Consider the following 22,775-nt stretch of genomic DNA (forward strand, 5'->3'; position numbering starts at 1 on the left):
GTTAAACTCCTGGCCACCTCCTTGCATGCCCCACCAACTCCACTCATTTGGTACCGGTCTCCTTTTAGTTCGAACCCATCGAAACAGCACGTTTCTTGGGTCTTCAGTTAGATGACGTCGACGACAACTTAGCTAATCCTTATCATCCTAACGGCGACGAGGTACCTGCTAAAACAACAACAACAACAACCAAAAGTTTATCACAAAACGAATTAGCTCACCGAAAAAATGTTATACCTTGTATGCGTGAGAAACGGCGGTTGGTTCAAGTACATACGTATCCACTTCAGTAAGAGTTACATTGGTTAGATTAAATGCATCTTGCAATTATTTTAATTTTTCTCCGAGTGGCCTACCGAGTGACCCCACTGTGCATAAACTGATTGCTTTTGAATTCAGGCGTATAAAACCTCGCTCTTCGCATGTTTTCGATTACTTCGATTGCCATACATATTTTCACCAAGCAATAATTTCCTCAAATTTCTATGATTACCTTTTGCATCAATGGGATTGGATAGGCAAATTTATGTTTTTCCCATCAATTATTTTTATCTAAGGCAATTAATAAGGGAAAAAGTGGAATTTGCATCGCATATTTCAATTTCATGTAGACGAAACAATAATTTTACTAGGATTACGGGAACGAAAGATAATAAATTTGACATACAACCCATAAAATTTGACAAAGATTTTAGAAAAAATATTTAATCCAAAAAAAAAATTATGACCGCCTTCAAAAAAGTTTCCTCTATAACCAAAAATCACATTATGTTTGGTCACAGGGACGCTCATCAGCACTTTTTATTACTTGCCTTTGCTTTTCTAGGAGCAAAACTGCAACTATTTTTCACGCATTCACCCATTCAAACATAGAATATATATATTTATTTTGGGGTAACTATCGCGTTGTATCCGCTCTAGAATCATTCGTTTTCCACACCAATTTTGATGAAGTATCAAAAATGGTGCGCTAATGTGATTAAGCTCACTTTGATTTCATTTCACTAATTCGAATTTAAATGGAGTCCTAATTATGCTAATGGCTTCGCACGAGCACCTTCAGCGAAGCATTTGTAAAAATTACGCAATGTTTGTCGTGCATCGGGAGCTAAGTGTCATTCAGTTTCGGTTTGGACTTCGACACACAATCATGGGCTGGCGGGACTTCGTCTACCGTCCACGCAGCATATACCAAGCGAACGCCTTGCTTGTCTCAATGCAATTTCTGACCGCATGCAACGGCTTTTGCTATCAGAGGGGAAGGTATGTGGTCAACCGCTGGACAATACTCTACACAATCGCCTTGCCTAACATCATACTACTCGCCTTGCTGCTTGGCTTGTATCAGCTGTTTAATGATCCCATTCAACGCGAGCGCATCGAAGCGATGGATCAGCTCAAGTTAACCATCTACGCGTTGGAGGTGCTCATGACGCCTTTGAACCATGTGCTCGTCATGTACTTAATGCTGAGGAAGGTGCGCGACCACATTGCACTCTACGATCGTTTGGATGCTTTGGACCAGCAGCTGATACGCGAGTTCGGGGTGAATTTGAACTATCACAAGCTGATGCACAAGAATCTAATTCAGACGGCAATTTTACCAATGGTCCATTACTCTGCTGTCACTTGGACCATAATACACGAGGTACCGGATAGAGTGCCGCAGGCTTGCTTCTTTATATTTTTATATTTGTTCAGCACTAGCGGCCCGAATCATACTTGTTACTTGCATGCAGGCTTCGCCCAAATTCTAAGTGTTCGTTTTCGTCTGCTGCAAAAGTTGCTTAACGTCGACTTTTTGTTGGCGAACTTCCCAGAGTTGCGGATATGTGAAGTTCGTCTCCAGTGCCTCGTCGGTATGGTGCGTAGTTTTCACGAAATCATCGATGATATTAATGACGTTTACCGCGCTGCCTTTGTAGCGGTCTTATTGCACGATTTCACGCTGGTCACCAACATACTGTACATGCTTTTCGGTCACTCGATCGGCAAAGGCGATGAGGGCATATTCTTCGCGTATGGCGCAATGTGGCTCATAGTGCCGTTGCACAAATTCATCTCAGCGCCCAACTACTGCAGCATGGCGGTTGAGGAGGTGAGCTGCCGTTCACACCACTTGAACGCAGGAGTTCGCTGAACTCTATGCTTTTATTCCGATTGCAATGTAATATTGAACTCTGTCACGGCTTTTTCAGGGCAAACGTTGCTTGCATCTAGTCGAACAAATCGACATTTGGTTTCCCAAATTCAAATCGGCCAAACGAATGGTGGACGCCACAATGCACTGGCGCCTGGAAAACAAAATTCAATTCACTTGCGGTTTCAATATGATCTTCAATAGAACCATCATCGCAACGGTTGGTAGTGTGTGATAATTATTTTCAAACTTTTTCAACTTTTCGTTGCATATTTTTTTCAATTTCAATTCAACAGATAACGGCAGTTGTCTTCAATTATCTGCTCATACTCATACAGTTCCGTATGACCCAATTAATGGGTCAACAAATCGAGGAACAGAAGAACGCTTTGCACGATTGGGTTGGCGACCTTTAAAGTGTGTTGTGGGCAAATGGAGTTATTACACTGGCCAACAAAGGTTCATTTCGTTTTTATCGTTTAAAAATGTTATGCACTTTACTAAATTATACAGAATTTTCGTTTTTAAGCAAAGTGTAGTGTTTTATTGAAAATATATTACGTTCGTTGAATCCGAAAGACATACTTACTTGTATGTAGCTATTAGGGCTCTTCAAATATTTAAATAACTTAAAATCGATTAACACGATTCAAATAGTCCTAACTTTGCGATAACTTTTCGAACAGTCGTATTCTCCTCTGCTTCGAGTACTTAAATAAATGAAAATTAAGAGTCAAGAACGATGAACCTCATCCAGAACGGCCAGCAACATCAACTGATGATCAACACGTCAATAAAATTAAAGAATTAATGCTTGAGAATCGACGATTGTCAAGCAGAGATCTTACTGGCATCGTCGAATTATTGGAAGAGTCGGTGAAAACTATTTTGAAAGATCATTTGGGCCTAAGAAAAATGAAAGCACTATTGGTTCCAAAGTTACGAAATTTTTTCGAAAAACAGGGTCGATTTTCAGACTGCCAGGATTCATGAAACGTATTATTACTGGCGATGACTATTGGATCTATGCTTGCGACCCGAAAACAGACGGTCAGTCGGACGAAAGGTGAGCCGAAGACGAAAAAAGCCACGCCAAAACAGATGAGAGTTTTCTTCGATTATCGAGGTCTGTTGCACTTCTAATACCTTCTGACCGGCAAACTGTCAACAAGGAGTACCATTTGAATGTTATGGTTTTTTTTAGCGAAGCTGTTCGTAAAATGAGGCCGGAATTATGGGCCGACAACTTTTGGTTTTTTAAAACGATAATGCACCGTCGCTTACTGCATTGATCCCTCGTTTTTCTCCATATTTTGAACTATAATAATATCGTGCCGTAACCATCATTTTCCCCTGATTTAGCTCGGTGTGACTTTTGGTTATATAAACTCAAACGACCGCTCCGGGGAAACCTTTTTGAGTCCATTGAAGACGTTAAACACTATTCGTTGTGCGCTTTGAAGGCTATACCGGAAATCTACTTTAACAACTGTTTCGAGGATTGAAAAAAACGTTGGCAGAAGTGTACTGGTGACAAGGGGAGGAGTCAATCTGAAGCTTGAAAGACTTTATATTGGGTATATGAGGCTAGGGAAAGTATTGGACCGAATTCCTTCATTTTCGATTGAAATATATGTATAACAGATATTTTCGATAAAAAGCTGGCTATAGGTTCCAGGGCCAACAACTACAGTATTTGCTTTTGAAAAGTTTTATTCCAATAATTTCACTGGGCGCGTAGTGGAGTTTAAAATTCTGAGTTACGGGATATGGACGTGGTTGTAGTCCGATTTCGCCAATTTCCATATCGTCACAAAAAAACATCATGATAACGTTGTTCATCAAATTTGCTTGAAATTATTCGAGTGGTTCGTGAGATGAAAGATTTCAATTAAAAGTGAGCGATGTCACGCCCTTTGACCAATTTTGATATTTCTATATGAACATGTTGCGAAAGTATAAAAAACCATAAAAAGTATCTCCTGTTCTGGAGGAAACCCAACACAGAATCGGCGATCCAAAAATGTGTCTTGACCAGTGTAACACAAGCTACCACGCGTATATATGTTTGGGGTTCATATGTATTAGCACACATGTGCACATAAGCATCTTACTGTGGTATTAGAAGTTCACTGGAATTTTGTGCTTCACATAAATCCATTGTTTTGCCACGAGCGTTGATAAAAAGTTTGCAAACTTTTTCGCTTTACTATGAGTAATTGGCTTTTAGGAAAAGCAGTTTCTAATGACAGAAATTTCAATTGGAAAAAGCTTTTGCAATTATTCCCATTGAAATATTACTGTCAACAACCACAAGCAATGGCTCCAGTACTTTACGCTTCCAATTATTGAAAATAAAAACGTTTCTCCGCACAGCCAGACACACCCTTTTTTGCGCTTGTATGAGCAAGTGGCACTAGCAGGTTGACACTGGTCATAGTTTAAAAGACCCCCATTTAGTTGGGGGGAGGTTGTTTAAGACTTTTTCATAGACACTCTGGTGCCTTTTTGTATTTCCTACTTAATTAATGGCTTTGGTTGCGTTCACATGGTTGCCAAGTACCTTTACACTTTTTGAGCTTTGGGTCACAATTTTAATTAGTAATGCACAGATAAGGAACATGCGTGCAAATTTGGTTTCGAAGCAGTGTTGCAGCTCCGTAAGTACGACAAAATGCCGTTTCAGAAGAGTTGAAACAAAATTAATTGTATCGGATCGCGAGGAGTGTTTGCGACTAGACTTGAAAGACCCTTAGTGCAGAGGAACTCAGTTGGGCTGCGTTAAAGAAAAGTAATATTTTTACTTCTGGAAAAGGAGACTAATAGGCGTATCAGCTGATTTGACAGATATTCAGAATGAAAAGGGGAAAATGCATTGAAAGACATATGATAAGTAATTGAATAAAGACAATAATCTGTCAGAGAAGCTAGTTCAGTAGGTAATACGTCTCTTCGTTTAGAAAGTCTGTAGACATTAATTCTTTGCACCCGACTAAATAGGTTATGATGATTTCTATCACAAATACGATTATAAAATACAAATATGGTATTTAACAAATCTGCTTTAGCAGGTGCATGTAGACATCGATATATTCTGCTTTGCTGTCACGTTTTCGGCCACTTATCATAGTCGAAATCAACGACTCGGCATGCATTCTTAATTCGCTGCATTAATTATGCTCGATAATTATGGTTTCGGGCTAATTAATTGCGCAATTATTAACCTGCAGTTCATTTACTATGTAAATCGATTGAACTTAAAAGCTTTAGGGATCGACTTACTGCTGAGCGCAGTTGTTGAAAGTGAGGGGTTGCTGCGCAGAAAGTAATCCTTCCGAAATTCCACGCAATCCCTCACAAATGTGACAACTGCTTCATAGAAACTAACAGCAACTGCAAATATATATGGCTGAAGTTTAATGCATACAAGATCTGTTTAAACATATGTATATGAGTTCAGATTTCATCTGGTTTAAGCGTTCAAATTCGGTGGGTAAAATACACTGTTGTCATTTCATTTAATTCAATTTAATTTATTCAACAAAGAAGTTCCATTAAATTTTGTGTGCGGAATTAAATTTCTGTTGCCGAAATGTTCAAAATGATGGAAAAGGCCTTCGGTGATAATTGTTTGTCGCGAGCATGTGTTTTTGATTGGTACAAATTATTCAAAGTGGGTCAAGAAAACGTTGACGATGAACCACGTCCAGGACGGCCATCAACATCAACTGCTTATCAACATGTCAAATAAATAAAGGGATTGGGCCTGAGAATCGACGATTAACAGTCAGAGATTTTACTGGCATCGTTGGAATATCGAAAGGATCCGTGAAACCCATTTGAGGCTAAGAAAAGTGAAAGAACGATTGGTTCCAAAATCTCTACATTTTTCCGAGAAGCAGTGTAGCGTTAACGTCTGTGAACCAATTTTTTCCGACTTCCAGGATGTCATGAAACGATTTATTACTGGCGCTGAGTCTTGGATTAGTGCTTATCACTCAAAAACAGATGATCAATCAGCCAATATCATTGCAAAGGTGAGCCGAAACCGAAAAACCACGTCAAAGCAGGTCGATCAAGGTTATGTTGACAGTTTTCATCGATTACCGAGAAGTGGTGCAATCCGAATTCCTAGCGACCAGCCAAACTGTCAACTGGGAATACTATTTGAGTTTTATGCGTCGCTTACGGGAAGTTTTTCGTAAAAAGAGGCTGGAACTATGGGCCATACTGCATTGATTCTTCGTGAGCCTTTTGTCAAATTTTCAATCAATATGGTGCCGCAACCACCTTGTTCGCCTGATTTAACTCCGTGTGACTTCCGGGTATTCAGCAAACTCAAACGACCGCTCCGAGGAAACCGTTTTGAGCAATTTGAAGCCGTTAAACATGAATCCGGAAATTGACTTTAACAACTGTTTCGAGGACTGGAAAAATCGTTGGCACAAGTGTATTGGGACCAAGGGGGATTACTTCGACGGGGACGATATAGATTTTATGGATTAAATTAAGAATTTTAAAATAATGAACAAAGTTCTACTATTTTTTGGTCATAATAGTATGTACATATACTGTGAACAGGTACTAAAAATTTTAACAAAATTGTACCGACGTGATTTTTTAGCTTTTTTGTGGACAAACACTTAAACTTTTCAGATTAACCGCAGCTTAAACTAATTTATTTTTTGAGTATCTGAGTTAAGTCCAGCGTTTGTTAGATATTGCGCCGTTGATTTCTCAAATGCCTTTCATATTTTTTTGCATTAAATCATCAGAGCAGAAACCTGAACAATCCAAAAAGCCTCTCTCTAAACTCAAGTCTTTCCTCCGTTAAAGTATCGTTGTAAATTTTTGAAATGATGGCAAGAATTTAATTACATTTTTATAACGATATTTTAAATTATGATCCGTAGTATTTACAAATTTTTATTTTGACATTTTCTGCGGATTTTGTCACGCAAAGCCCGGAAAATACGACCAGAGCACTGCATATTAATTATTAAATAGGAATTGCCGATGTTCCTAAAATATTCGAACTTACGAATCATAACTGTTTATTGCCGATAAAGGCACTAATACCTTCGCAAACCACGCGAACAGTCCCTTTTTAGGCTTTGGTCGTCTGTTCTCCTCTTCAGCGCCCATTGCATTTCCAATTGCCGCAGCCAACTTTCGCTCGCCGGCCCAATCAGTCGTTGGCCATCTGCTGCACGCCTCGCGGTCGTATCTAATGAGTGCTATGTGTCTCAGGTCGGCTTTTTTGCTTTTACACTTAATAATGTCCTGTTGTAAATTTCGTTTTTCGTTCTCCTTTTTACCCGCTTCTGCATCTTCTACTTCTGCGGCGCTATTTATCGCGACTTTATGCAGTTCAAGTACATTTCATTAGAAATTTATGCAAATTGCCGACATTAGTGCATATTTATTAACTTTTAGAGATTGAAGAACGTGCAAGAGTGCGGCCGAGGGAAATTACCACTTCTTACCGACTGGTGGTTTGAATCACTGTGTGTCAGTTTGTTAATGGTTCTTGATATTTTCTGCTGAGTGGTGAGGCGGCAGTGTGAGTGATTAATGTATTTAATAAATAAATCAATTTGTACTTCATTTCTCTATTTTTTATTTCTATGGCACTAGTGTTTCAGTCTGATAGCGACCAATTAATTCTCCCAAACTGTACTGGCCTTATATCCGGCAGTGAGCGGTGTTGATATACATACATAAAAATAACTGGCGTTTTATTCCGGTACTGATGTATGGTAACCGTATTGTAAACGGTCTTATTTGCACTTTAACGCCAAATGAAGGATTTAGGGATTTAGAGCTGACTGAGCAGAAATCGGAAGTCTTAATCATAAGCTCCAGGAAAATTGAAGAAAATATATCGCTCTCCATAGTAGAATGTGAGATTACTTCACAGCCACAATTGAAGAACCTTGGTGTAATAGTGCACTCAAGATGACTAATAAGGGCTGTGCGCCTTCAGTTATACTATATCCAATATGGTTACAGGCGCTAGAAATAAAATAATATGCTAGACCAATTAATGCAGGGCATAGGCTTTCCGCAATGTACTTGATAAGTGCTTCCCGAATCAGGCAGGCGAATCAGAGATGACAAACTTCATCCAATGACGGTGGAACCATATACTGATTCCGGACATACATTCGTGAATAGATAGACAACATGAGGACCTGGATTTCCACCTGACACAAATACGCAGTGGTCATGGGTGCTTTAGAAACTACCTATTCAAATATCGTAGTGACTTTTGTCAATATTGTCCAACGCGTACAGACTGCTTAGAAGACTCTGAACACGTTCTCTATCATTGCTCTCGGTTTTTAAGTCTAAGGGAAACACTGAAAACCACATTTGGAGGCAGTCTCGTCAGCGAAGCGGCAGCTCTAATTATGACAAGATTGAAACATTTACAACATATTTAGCGTCAGTCAGTCCGTACAATAGAGGAGACCTAAATGGGTTCCTCTCTCTCATGAACTAATACTTTGTCCACTGATCCTGTGGGAGAGACATGAGATCGAAGTCGGTTAGGTTTAACGGATTAAGGTTCCACACTCCACCTTTCGATTAGTCCATCATAGGAATGACATAGTAGGAAATGGAAAACTCTTTCCTAATCATCCGCTCAAATCTCAAATACTATGCTAGTTTGAAGGCATCTGATTTTATAATTAATTTGGAGAGCCCACTTTATTTCTTATGGTCTAAGGAACCATTTTCATTAATTATTAACGTTTTGAAACTAGTTATGTTTAAGAACAAATCAGTTAAGCAGATGTGTTGAGGTTTTCTAAAGTCAGTTTCTACAGCTGTCACCCGCTAAGATCCCAATTCTTGTAGCGTAGACGCCTACAGCTGCAATGACCAGTCAACCAGAATATATATAAGTATGGGTTAAGCGAATTTATAGGTTTAAAACAGTCAAATAAACTTAAAAAATCACTCGAAAATTGGTCTGACATCTCTTCATAGGGTTTGCTGTTAAGAGACAATAATAACAACCGTGGTCATTTCATACTTATGTAATTATATGGATATATTTACATAATTACTATTAGTAACGTGGTGGTGCTTGGAGCCTAAAATGGGGTCATATAATCACACTTACATACACACTAACAATGTAAGCAAATAAAATGACAGTAAATATATTTCCTTGTTTTGAACAAAATGCAGCGTTCATGACAAATGCATAATCCTCTCTGAGAGGAAACTGCACAAATTAAGCTTCATTTCAATTTCCAGCGCTTTTGCATTATTGACGTTGCTCGCTAAATATGTGCGCCCTGCATTGCTGGGCCGGCGAAATTAACGCGTGCAAACAACGCGGGGCACCACAGCAAGCGCGCAACATTGCCGCACGCCATAAAGTATGCTTCATGACGTGATTGTTTAACATTTCATTAAAATGTTACAATATTCCAATGCCGCGCACATTTTGCAACCGCATGTGTACACACGCGCCTTTGTATGTGTGGCCGCCCCCCAGGTGTATGCATGTGTGTGTGCGTGGGTGTGTATGTGTGTGCGTACGCCGGTGGAGCCGCCATGAACACAGGTAATATGCCGTAATTATAAATGATGTTAATAATGATTGTAAGTAATTAATTGAAGCCACATATTTGCCGTTATAAATACAACAAAACAACAACAACAATAATAATAACGGCGAAATTAAAGTAAAACATTTATTATATGTGCATAAGCAATAACCGCAAACACACACGAGTACCGCAAGCCGCCTGCAACGCACCAAAACACGCAGTTGTGCCTCCAACTGACCTTTCACCCCCCCGACCGACCAGCCGCTGCTGGCCATTGTCCACGGTTGCTGCCGGCAAAGGGAGTGCTTTCCCGCACGATTTCCCTGGCTGGACAGCGTTGATTTCGCTCACAATCTGCCACGCATGCATGACAAATAGGCCAAAATACCGTTAACCGCTTATGTAACTGCGCGCGAGTGTTTGTGTGCTGGTTTAATAATTTAATTTCCATTAATATGTATAATTTGTTATGATGCAGCGAGCGCACAAACACAAAATGCACCATTCATGTCGTTAGCGCTTTTTGTGCGCTTCTATAATTGTATACTTTTAGGCGCATAAGGTAATTATCGTGGATTATTGATAGAGGCAAGGCCTGTTCACAAAACGACGGCATAATGTTGAGCGGTGAGTGTTCGTGTAATGAATTGTAGTATTTGTGGTCGTAAGGGAGGAGTCGTGGGGCTGCTCGCACCCTCTCCCGTCCTTTTGTGTGTAAATGAGTTCAAGCGCTTGTATGGAGGTCAGTTTATGCTTCATTTAAGCAATGTTTGACCGATCAGTCGTGTAAATATTTATAAAATGAGTACATGTTGATTATTTATCGTTGACCTTGGTTACAGTGAAGGCATGCATACTTTTATACGAGTTAAGGATACTTCTTGTGCTTTTTATTTTTAAGGGTAAGTTCTCTAAGCGTCAATTGATGAAGGAAAGTTATAGTATCTGCAATCCTTGATATCATCATTGACTTACACGTTATAATAAATTGACTTGGGTGAGAATTGAATTAGCTGTATAAAAATTTATTCCTTTGGTTGGCATACTTATAGGCGAATTGTCATATCTCACCAACTACTTAAACTGTTTTCAATCAGCTTGTATCCCTAAGTAGTAACTTTCTCATAACGCTCTCTTAGTATATTATTGAAAAAGTATTTTCGTATTTTGTCAATAGTTGTCGTTACAGTCGTATATTTTCAGTGCTACCAATCACATTGTGTCATACCATATAGTGTTGGAAAGTTGAAATTTTAAGCTTCACTTAATAAAAAAAAAAAATTAAATCTGAGGAAGTTGAAAAAAGTTGCAGCTGTTCAAAAATAAGCTCAATGTTTGGATACCACATGGATTGTCTGTGAAAAATTTAATGGACCGAATTAACATCTGCGATTCTTTGCTGAAACGAAATGGAATCGAACCTTTTCTGAAGTGAATGGTAGCAGGAGATGAAAAGGGAATCAAAAACGACAATAATAGGCGAAAAGGATTATGGTCCAAGCGTGGCGAAGGTCAACAAAAGGTCGCAAAGCCCGGATTGACGACTCGGAAGGTTCTGCTGAGTGTTTGGTGGGATTGGAAAGGAATCATCCACTATGAGCTGCTTCACCCTGGTCGAACGATTATTTCACATTTTACTGTCAACAACTGATGGTATTGAAGCAAGCAATCGGAAAAAACGGCCAGAACTGATCAACGGAGAGTGCTTCGCCTTCCATAAGGACGACGCTTGACCACACACATCTTTGATGACTCGGTAAAAACTAAGAGAGATTTGCTAGAAAGTTTTGATGCATCCACCATATGGCCCTGACCTTGCATCATCAGACTACCATTTGTTTCGGTCAAAGGAAAACTTCCTTAATGAAGTAAAATTGGCTCCAAGAGAAGCCTGTGGAAATTATTTGTCGCAGTTTTCGCCAAGAAACCAGGAAAGTTCAACACTGTTGGAATAATGTCTCTAGCACAAAAATGGCAAAAAGTGGTCGACCGAAATGGTACATTCATTCATTAGTTCATTAAAATTCATTATAAATATTAAAAAAATAAGTTGAAGTTTGAGTAGAAATAGGAAAAGACTTTTTCGACTACCCAATATTATAAATACCGTTGTTTTTATGAAATGGAGTTAGCTTCTATACATGGGATATGTTTAACCCCCTTCCAGTTGACTGTATGCCGTTTAAATCAATCAGTATATAATACATCTGTATAAAAATGTTGAAAATGCTTCGATGTTTTACTTGCCATTGAATGAGGTGTACTTTTTTACTTTGCCCGTGTGAATTTAGTAGGCATAACTTAGGTCTAAGCTCGTATTTGGCCCTTTAGTACTCTCTTCTCTGTAGTATTAAACGAATTGTTTATATGTACACAAAAACAACAAAAAATATTTTTTAACATAGTACAAACTTGTATATAAGTTTTCATATATATAGGTATATAGGGTGGCCTTTAGGAGGCCCATTGTGAAATTATGGGGACTAAACTCGCCTCACTCTGTTACGCGCTTTCTGTACCACCCTGTATTCTTCATGAAATGTATCAATACAAGAGGTCAAGAAACCCCTGGCCTGATAGCTGCAATATTTTTTCTATGAAAACCTTTTTATTCTATTTGCATGGCATATGCAGAACCTCTTCTATCCAAATTCAAAGTTTTGTATTGGAAGGGAATCGCAACTATATTTTCTTCTTCTACCAATTGAGAGCATTGTAAAAGCTCTAGCGTATTCCCCATCTGTTGGAGTCTTCCAATTAAACTGTGAATTCTTAGCACTTCCATTTGAGTTCTATTTCACTCATGCCTCGCTTGCCTGCTTGTTGAGCAAGTTAAGGATTTTCTCTATAACATGTTTGTCGCTTATATATCTGCAGTAGGCAGTGGCATATATATATTCTTATTCATATAAATATGTAAATACATACATAAATGTCATATCATTTTGACACTTTTTCATGTTTTTTATACTTTCTTGCCCAAAATGAGAGTTATTGTGCAGCTTACAAATTGAAGCCGAATTTGAGTTGCATCTCCAGCTGTGCTGTCAACAACTAACAGTCTGGAAGCGTCGTTGTGCATGCGAATGACGTGAGGAGCAAATTTTATTTTTCATAATTGGAAGTAACTGCCAAAATACACGCCATTACACGTGTTGTTGCAGAAAATCAAGAAAAAATCAAAAGAAGATTTAAATACTTTTGCCGAAAAATACGAGAAATATGTGACATTTGCAAATATTTTGGAAAAAATTAGAAAACTCAAATCAACTTTAAAGCACCGCCTGTTAAATGATTCACCAATGATTTATGCTGAGGATTGTATAGCATTGAATGTGGTCACCCTGTATTTATTTATCGGTCAACAAATTTACATTTAATGAGGCAAGGCAGCCACTGTCACCTCCCATCAGCCTCTCATTGACGCCGCTGCATGGAAGTTAATTTGGATGCTCCTGCTGAGAACCTTCGCTCTCCTAATGACAAGGCTTTTTAATACTTATCTGTCAATATGTGGTTGTTGTTGTTAGTTCGTATTCTTCGACGACTGCAAACGACAGCAATTGCCTATTCTGCATATCGTTTTCATAAGGCATATACACAATCATAAATATTTCCTTAATTGCCCTCAAATGATGCCGCACCACCTACACACATACATACAGACAAATTAAAGAAGACACGCATTTATTGAAATTTTACATTTCCTACTCACCAGTGAAGAATTGATTCCAAATCTTAACCGAATTGTTGGTAGTCGAGTGTGCAGCTGTCAATTAATAATCGTGATAAATTATGAGCGCTTCGATAAATTCACACAAACTCATACAAAATGTACGCTAACACACTCACACATGCATATACAAACATTCATACACATACACACACACACACACACGCTTGCATGTGTAGGACATGTGTCGTGTCATGTATGCGCAGTCGCTCGTGTCATGCTGTTCAATTCGATTTATCGCCGACGTGTGGGCGCAAGTGTACACACGTGGTATTTATATAACGGTACAAATGCCATTTTGTATCATTTGTTATTTGCGCTTGTAATCATATGTACGCAATGTAATAAATGTTAATTTCCTTTCAATTATTTAATGGCATTGTTTATGGCACGCACTTACTTAACTGCAAATTCACCCGCACAGCCATCTAATTACAGTGGCGGACATTGAAATCGGAACACTGGAGTGTTTTTAGTTTATGATTTTTTTTTAATTTTTTTTATTTCTATTTACTTTTAGTAAATTTTCGAATTTCAGTAAATCTCTAACAGCTTAGTAATGACGCAAAACATATGTTATGAAGATATCAAAAGGGAAAGTTGTTTTCTTCGCTGCTTTTTCGCTCTGAAAAATTTACAGAAAGGCTTAAAAGTATCTACAATATTTGACAACTTGGAGGATTTCTATAACTGCTTTGAAAGGCTATTTACACCCTGAGGCAGTCTTTTTAAACCAAATACCTTGTATTTTTATTGCATTTCTTGTTTATTCGAATCAAAGCGGTTTACTCTTTACTGTGATTGTGTCATCACTTAGTAGAAGAAAAGTGTTTCTTATCCTTGTCACAACATTTTAGGAATATGAGCCAAATTATTTCATATATATTTTTAACTTTTAGTAATAATTTCATTTTGGCGCCATCTAGCGAGTTTGAGATTCACTGGAACTGTTTCCAAGCAGTTATTAAAGGGATATATCCACTTGCAAGGCACAAAAAAATATGTTTTGTGCATTTTTTTGGAAGAGGAATTTTATTTTAAAGAGAAATAAAAATGTTTTTATATAATTCAATGTACTTTATGTTTTGAACATTAGTGGATTCCTTGTCCTCGCAGCCGATGTCTTGGAAAACTTCCGAAAAAATTGTTTGGCGAGTGAAGAAGATTTTCTTGCTTAAAATTAACTCAAATGAAATCCAAAAACCAAAAAACATTTCTTATTACAACAGATGACTACAGGAAGCCTTCGTCGAAATTTTGATTTTTCACAAATTGACGGCTTCCAAAAAAAGTTGTTTTCTTTTTGAAAATAAAAAGATTTCAGCTGGCTAAAAAAGCTATTACCAGAAGTCTTATTCCTCCGATCACTACCTAACATATGTATAATATATATCTAAGAAGGTGATCTGAAAATTTTTAGTTAATCGGTGAAGGCGTTTTGGTGGAGTGGAGTGTTCTCAGAGAGCAGGAGTGCTAGTAGAAAATCGTTTGGACCTCCCTTGTGTTTGTTGACGTGCGTTTTGTTGCACAGAGGCAGGTGCGTAGCTTCGCTGCAAAAATATAGATAGATAGTCCAAGTCAATCTTAGGGTCTCGGAGCGTACGCACGTCGAAAACACTGGAGACGTGTCTTCCATCTGTCACAACATGATCGGCCTGGTTGGTGACTTTTCGATCCGGAAACAGTCAGGTAGCTTTATGAATTTTTCTTTGCTGGAATCTAGTACTACAGATAACGATATTTCGGGCCTCTGTGAAGCCGAACAGTTTCAATCTATTTGGGGATGTTTCATCTGGAGGCTGACCTTCCCGACCGTTGTGCCAAAGAACCTTCCATCCTGGCGTTTAAGTCGCCAAGCACGATTTTGACATCGTGGCGGGAACAGTTAGTTGGAGATGTTAGCTCCAAGCGCTCATAGAAGACATCTTTGCTTACATTGTTCTTCTCCTCCGTTGGGGCGTGGGCGTAAATCAGCGATATGTTGAAGAACCTCGCTTTGATGCGAATTGTGGCTAGACATGTATCCATGGGGGTGAATGTCAGTAATCGGCGACAGAGTCTCTCTACCACATCGAATTTGCGTTCCTTTATATGGCACCATGACCTACTGGTCTCAGTCCTTGTCCAGTCTATTCCATTTCTTGGAAGGTGGTGATGTCAGCCTTTACTCTAAGGGGGTCATAAACCAGTTCGACAGCGGCACCCTCATAACTAGGAGACCGGATATTCCAGGTGCATGCCCTTAAATAGCAATTCTTAATACGTTTACAGGGGTCGTTATCAAAAGGAGGGTCTCTCATCCGGACTGTTTCTTCCTTTTCATTGTGAGCGTTTTTTAAGTCGCAGGTCCCAAACCCAGCGCACAATTTTGAGTAGGGATGGTTCGTCTTCTCACTTTAGCTTGCTTTCAAACGGATGTTATTTGGCTGCCCAGAGTATACTTGGTCTAAGACCGAAAGTCCTGAGCTGCTTGTGCCATATATAAAAGAATATAAATTATATGGAAATTTTATGTGTTCTTATTTTGATGCCCATCGCTTTATGGGAAATTCCAAACATGTCACGCTTCACTGGGCGTTCGAGTTGTTTGTGTCGCAACTGTAAACTCAATACCAACATATGCCAACTGTCAGCCAACAATCGCAACAAAATTGATTTATGTGCATGATATCCAATAAACGCCCACAAATGCCAACAGGGGCTGGTGTGGAAGATGTATGCAAATTTACACCGTTGCGAAGAGAATTTGAGGCGCTTTGTCCACGGATAAAAATGAAAATTTGCGCAAGAAAAATAACAGGTCCTCGCTTTTAACGAATATCATTAGACCCAATTAGGGTTTCTGGACTACAAATGGCTAAAATTTGTCTGTACTATTTTTGTGTTTCACAAGGGATACACAGGAAACCTTCTAACCTCACATAAGTGTGGTGAGCGCCTGAATGCATGCTATACCGGAATCTTGGCATGCACATCCGTAGAGCTTGAAAATCATAGAATTTTACGCGCTGAGACTCAGTTCAAAATACTGCTTGGTTTCAAGTCCACGCACATACACTCAAGAGCATAAATGATGAATGCAGCAAGGCAAAAATACAAACAAATATTTATATTCACATTGCACATATTTCAATCCAATGCGCCGCAACGCTCCAATTTGTGTGCGTGCGCTAGTGTGTGCGCTGGTGTGTGTTTATGAGCTCACGCGCAGTCGGCGCATAAGTTCTGCAAATTCCTCGTAATTGAATAAAATTATGATTGAATATATTGTCGGCAGTGTGTGACAGTCGGTCGGATTTGTCGCTCAACGATTGCTAATGAGAGCGCTGGATCAACATGCACAAAAAAGGAATTTACAATGCAATTATGATAAGAGCTGTCAAGCATTTATGCATTGCAATGTCCTTGGCCACAATTAAAATGCTGCAAATGTTGCAAATGGTGGATAAATTACATTTTTGGTGCGGACTTTTAAATTAACTGCTCACTGCGTAGCGGAATTCAAATTAAAGCGCATTCTTTCGATTGGTGTGATTTTAATAAATGTGGACGAAATTCGAATAATTTAATATTTTTTGCATTTCAGTGCAAAGTTTATGATTCTTCGCATAAAATATGTAATTCGAGCATAAACTTTGATTTTAATATAAATTTCTTTGCGTAAACAGCGTGACCGAAGCGCGGCTATTGCTTAGCGCCTAAGAGTGGGCTTCATTTTAAATTCCATCAGTGCAGCTGTGAGCTACAAGGCTTTTTCAATTCATTTCGTTTAAATTTTTCACAATATTTTCAAATTTGCCAAATTAAAGAAGCTTTAGGGCAGCATTTGGCATTGTATGTAAGCAATAAATTTCAGCCAAATAGTAAGAGAGACTTTTTTACTTCAATAATTTACCATCTGATCAAATTTGACGCAGACTGGTCTTTTAAATTATGGGCGCATATCGATACAGTTTTTGTTTTGATTGTTTGGTAAAAGCTTTTGTTCAATAATCTAGCAAATGGAGCTCCAAAAATCAGTCCGAACCTCCATTCTTTGATGACCATGCTTTAGATTAGATTAGATAAGTATGTGAGGATTACACCGCGATGTAAGGACTATTATGTCCACTCTTAAGTCACAACGTCTCAACTAGACTCAGCAAATTGATAAGTTCCAATATACTGCTAGGTGCTATTGAGGCGATGTGATCCCTATGTGGAAACATGGGTCCAAGGTCCTTTATCCTGCGTCTACAGACTGCTGAGCAGTCAATTAGCAGATGTTCTAGAGCTTCAGACTCCAAGTCACAGGACCGCCAATTCGCAAAAATAGCTAGGCCCAGGTTAAATAAGTGCCTCTTGAGCTTGCAATGGCCTCATATAAGTTTGATGACTCGACAAAAGCTTTTGCAGCATGATTGTTATATGCTAACAAACCTACCATATTCTCCAGACATGGCATCTTCGGAACATTACTTATTCCGGTCATTGCAAAATTTTTTAGATGGGAAAACCTTCCCCTTAAATCAGGTCATCAAGAACCATCCAGATTAATTTTTTGCCAGCAAGAACCAGAAATTTAATAGCGAAGAACCAGTATCTTGCCCGAACCATGACAAAAGATATACAGTGGAGCGGGGTGTTATCAATCAAAGATGCTTCTAAGCAACATGCGCCCTTAACCCTCTCAAACCACTGACCTTGCACAGCCAAAGGCACGCGTCATTCGTGGGAGCTTCTGTCATGGCGCGAGTTATTTAATTTGAAGTAAAAACAAGATTACTATTGCAATTCAACAGCGATGTGCTTGCTTATTCAAATTTCATCAAATGCAGCAGCTGCAGCGAGAAGGAGTAAAGGCAACAAAGTGAAAGTACCGTGTAGACAGCAAAAGGGCAGAATATAAAAAGTATGCCGAAGAGACGCAGCTGCATTAAGTATAGAAATGCAAAATTTGAACACAAATGTATGCAAGTGTAAATGTTAATCACAGAAAATGTGCAAATTCAAGTGCAAGTGCAAACTTAAATCACGAAGCGCAATTCGCAGTCAGAGAAAGTCGCTAAGCTCAAATTTAATGAAGCTGAAAATTGTTAAAAAATGAAAATTTACCTAGGAAATCACCGAACATGTAAATTTAATGCAAAGTGCGCGACAACTCGAAATTCTCTTGCTCTCAAACTCAAATTGAGGCATATGCCCAGGCGCTGTTTTGTGAATTTTAGAATACAGTGCAAAATATCCAAATTAATACTCAATTACGTTGATGAATTTTCTAATAAGCAGCATTTTTATATAAATAATTAAATGCGTCATGTTCAAGAACCGACTGAGAGCATGAAAAGAAGGGGGAACATTGTTGGAGTGTGTGCCACAGGGGTTATCGGTTAATTTATCAAACGAAATGGCCGTCCAAGCAGGAGGTGAGAGTGAGCGATTTTCGTTGCGCTCGCAGCACATAAAACATCGGAAAATGAATAAAATATTAGGGATTTCGTTTATGTGCGCAGCTTTGTTATTGACAGCAGATAATTGCTCGCCGCTTGGTGCGCACCCCTCCCCTTCACGGTCAGACATGTTGGATTTGGTGGTATTAGCACCATTGCTGTTGTTGTATATTAATTAATTAAATTTCGTAGCTTTCGCGTTTTTGAAGCGGACGCTACTAAAAAGTGACGTTAATCAGTCGTGACAGTCGCTGTCAGGTGACGATGGCGATGTTTGACGCACTCGTGTCTGCGTGATGTCAATGCCGATGAAAATGCTGTTGATGATGATGGCAATTGTCTCAGTTTGGGAGATATATCAAATATATTTGGGGAATAAGGGTAGCACATTTTAAAGGCAGATTAATTATGGGCTTGTAAGTTTAGTTATACTTGTATGTATACTCAAACAATTTGGAAACCACTGTGTAAATGTAGTTATCTTAAACTCTATGTTAACTGTAAAATAAGAGAGTTCGAAGTTTAAAGAATGATCATATCCATAATGTCTCTGAACACTAAAACCTATTGCGATGTATTATTTACTTATAAGATTCTGTAAATTTCGAGTTCGGGAAGAATGCGATAAAAGCAAAATGCTTCCTTGCTGTCCTCGAGAGTTTGTGTAGTTCCAATCGGCAGTAATTTCCATATTGGCAATATTTTCTTTCTCTAAAACAGACTTGTGGTCACGCACAAACCAAATACCCCTGTGGACCGAAACTACCAAAAGAAAGTGACGCTGGCTTGGGCATACTCCGGAAAGAGGACCAGCCAAAACCACTAAGAGCTAGAAACCAACAAGACAGCCTATGGAAAGGTCGACTCGCCTGAACCCTGAAAATGTATGCGGACAGCGAAATATCTAATTTGCATCAAATCAAAAGACCAGCGCAAGATCGATAGAAAAGAAAGAGTCTCTTAGTCGCTTTTGTATGCCGCAGAGTCATAAGATAAAATGTAAATTGAAAACTAATTCTATTAGCTAAAACTTTTTTATTATGTTTAGTTTTCAATCTCAGTATTTGCCAGTGATTAAATAGTATTTTTTAAAACTAACCTTATATCTCATTACCCTCGAAAACATCTGAACTAATCAAGCTTAAAGTAAAGCATATGAAAATGATCAGAAACTTTACAGAAATTATTAATGCCCCTTAACGAAGTCAACAACTCTAAATCTCAAGGGCTTTGGAAGGGTTGTTGACTCCCCAAAAGAAAATAAACTCCAAATAGGTCGTTGACTAAAGGTAAGGAAAAACGATATTATTCTCGGGAACGGGTGTTTGACTTCGCTAAATGCTACTAACCTCGAAATGGGTTGTTGATTTCACTTCAGAATGGCCTGTTAACTTCGCTTAATGGGTTTGACTCAGCTAAACACGTTAAAATCACGAATAAATTAAAATGTGTTCATCTTTCCTATAAAGAGAGGTTATCGTGAGATCCAGATATTACAAAGCGTCATTATCAGCATTTCGTAAAAGCCTGTTATCACTAATAATCTCTTTTTTGGCAATTTGCAGTTAGTAGCATGTGTAACGACCTTCTTTCATGAGTGACTCCAATCTCCCAATCAGTTGTCGTAATGCAATTGAAGCTGGTACTGCATCGCGTTCAACTGCGCTTGAGCTTACTATGTAATTGAGTATTTGTCTAAATGCTATCGATACTCTCATTCACGCTGATGACTTTTCGCTGGCAAAGGATACTCAATCGCTGGAATTGCAGTGTATTCTTTGCAATCGGACTGCCAATGTTTGTGGCGTTTTATTTGTATAATGATTCAATTGTAATCCTGCTAATTAGACGACACTTTGACGTTGTTGTAACAGCCATACTGAGCGCGACACATAATAACAAGATTGCAATGAAGCGAAATATAGGAAGCGCTAATGAATAGCAACTTAACTAAATGGTGCCGAGTACATACACGAGCACATGCATACACCCATGCGGGGGCGGGCGAACCATTTTAGCTGGAAATTTGTTGCATTGCACAAGGTCAGCCGAAGCCAGCGTGGCGACCAAAGGATGCGAGCAATTATTATTTTTCTCGCTTCCAACGACAAACAGTTCACATTCGCCCGACCGAGTGGGTGTGTGTGTGTGTGGCTGTGTAAATATATCAATTAGCATTGAGCTGTTTCGATGGAGTAGAAACTGACCAAATGTGGAGCTGATACTTTACTAGCCCTAGACTACTTCTGAAGAAACTACGTACTGTTTGTTTTTGAAAATTTTATGAAAAACAAAAATGGTTTGAAATAAGAATAATAACAGATATTTTCATGGTGGTCGTTTGGGTTAAGTAATTTATAAAGACTGACCTATACGGCGGAGACCACATTCGGACATTTGTGGACCGCTCATTTGAGATACCGAAATCCTTTTAATATGGCTCGCTCAATGGATGATAAAGATGTGAAGCTTTGGTTTTTAATTACAGTCTTCCAAAAGCTGGACCGTCTGGAAAAAGTACAAAGATGATTTCACCACGCTTTCATCCAAACAATTTTAACAAGCAGAGTAGAATTGCTAGACTGACCGCTTCAATGTCGGGTTAAACCTCCAAGTCCGAATGAGTTGCTCATGTTTAAATAAATATGTATGGGCAAAGAGTGAACCTCAGCTGGGATGCAGCGGAGCAAAAACAGAACTATAAAACTGAAAGTTTTTCAAAGCGATTAAAAACAAGAAGTAATAAAAAACAGAAATGAAGTAAGGAGATAACAAATACAAAAGGGCGTAAGTCGATATAAAACAAAATAGCGAGAAGTCCGAATTGTATCACAACAAATTTTCCAATTACGATACAACAATGTATGCGGATATACCTACATACATTCACATGTCTTCAGCTGTGGCTTGCAGGAAATTTTGAGAGCAGCCAGTGAGTCTAAGGCAATGGAAGTCAGAACAAAGCGGCAACATTTAAAGTAGTGAAAATAGTTGCAAATGAAAATAAGTTCTTAATAAATTAGTCTACCAAGTCAACATACGTTCCTATAAAGTATTTTTACCATATGCTACCGTTGTCAGTCTTCGATTCACAATTTCCTTGTCCGTTATCTTTGGGAGCTCGTTATCTCCTGTAAATTTTTTTTCCTTAGAAGGAATTTGAATTTAATACAAAATAGTAAGCGGTATAATGCCATGAGGTCACTAGTCCATCTGTTCGGGTGGTTTATTTCGTTCGATTCGCTACTCTCTAAACATTCGGCGAATCGGTAGTATAATGTGTAAGCGTTCATAAAATCTCATAATGTAAAGCTGTAGAAATATAATGCATAGCAATTCTCTCTTTAAGCATCAAAATCATTTCTAGGTCATTGCGTAATCATACACACTTCCGCCTGCGGGTCTACTGGGCACTTTCTTTGTTGCACATCGCAATATTTCCACTCCATGTATGGTGCATATGTTGCAGACACTTGTGTGTTTATTCTTTTAGCTTTTTAACGAATTTGCTGTTGTTTTCTGTTGCTGCTTTCTTATTTTCGTTATTTGTTTTCATCATTTTCATTTTTAGAAAATTGCACTTAATTGAAATGCTTTGTCGAGTGTAAGACAAAGGCGGATTTGGGTGTAATGGAAATTAGAAAAGCGAAAGGCAAACGGAGATAAGCAGATATTTTGAGCGTCTCTCTCTCTTTAAACATTGCCTTTAATACTCTTTATAGCAATTTAATTAATTTGTTGGCAATTTTAATAATGATAAAGGATTTTTCATTAATAATGACAAAGAACATACAGAAAAATTTCGCCTCTTGTAGCTACATATAGCGCTGTAAAGCCAGTTCCAGCTTATTTGTGCAATTATTAGCTGATTCAGGGTTGCTTAATACGAAGCAGTCGAACATTAG

The 22,775-nt window shown here is 38.6% G+C and overlaps 1 protein-coding gene across 1 annotated transcript; it reads left to right on the plus strand.

The window, feature by feature from the left end:
• Positions 1-1,150: 1,150 nt before the first annotated feature.
• On the plus strand, positions 1,151-2,556 carry LOC126757474 (putative gustatory receptor 57a). Its single transcript, XM_050471407.1, has 3 exons — positions 1,151-2,098; positions 2,199-2,360; positions 2,437-2,556. Exons 1-3 carry the CDS (start codon positions 1,151-1,153, stop codon positions 2,554-2,556), a joined length of 1,230 nt encoding a protein of 409 aa, XP_050327364.1.
• The last annotated feature ends 20,219 nt before the right edge of the window (positions 2,557-22,775 follow it).

The sequence above is a fragment of the Bactrocera neohumeralis genome, chromosome 4 (assembly GCF_024586455.1).
Source record: "Bactrocera neohumeralis isolate Rockhampton chromosome 4, APGP_CSIRO_Bneo_wtdbg2-racon-allhic-juicebox.fasta_v2, whole genome shotgun sequence".
NCBI classification, from domain to species: Eukaryota; Metazoa; Arthropoda; class Insecta; order Diptera; family Tephritidae; genus Bactrocera; species Bactrocera neohumeralis.

What these genes read in the sequence shown, in the direction of transcription:
- LOC126757474 (XM_050471407.1), top strand. Translation starts at nt 1,151, where the DNA reads ATGGGCTGGCGGGACTTCGTCTACCGTCCACGCAGCATATACCAAGCG. An exon ending in GCAGCATGGCGGTTGAGGAG is followed by an intron (nt 2,099 to 2,198) that starts GTGAGCTGCCGT and finishes CGGCTTTTTCAG; the next exon opens with GGCAAACGTTGCTTGCATCT. An exon ending in ATAGAACCATCATCGCAACG is followed by an intron (nt 2,361 to 2,436) that starts GTTGGTAGTGTG and finishes TCAATTCAACAG; the next exon opens with ATAACGGCAGTTGTCTTCAA.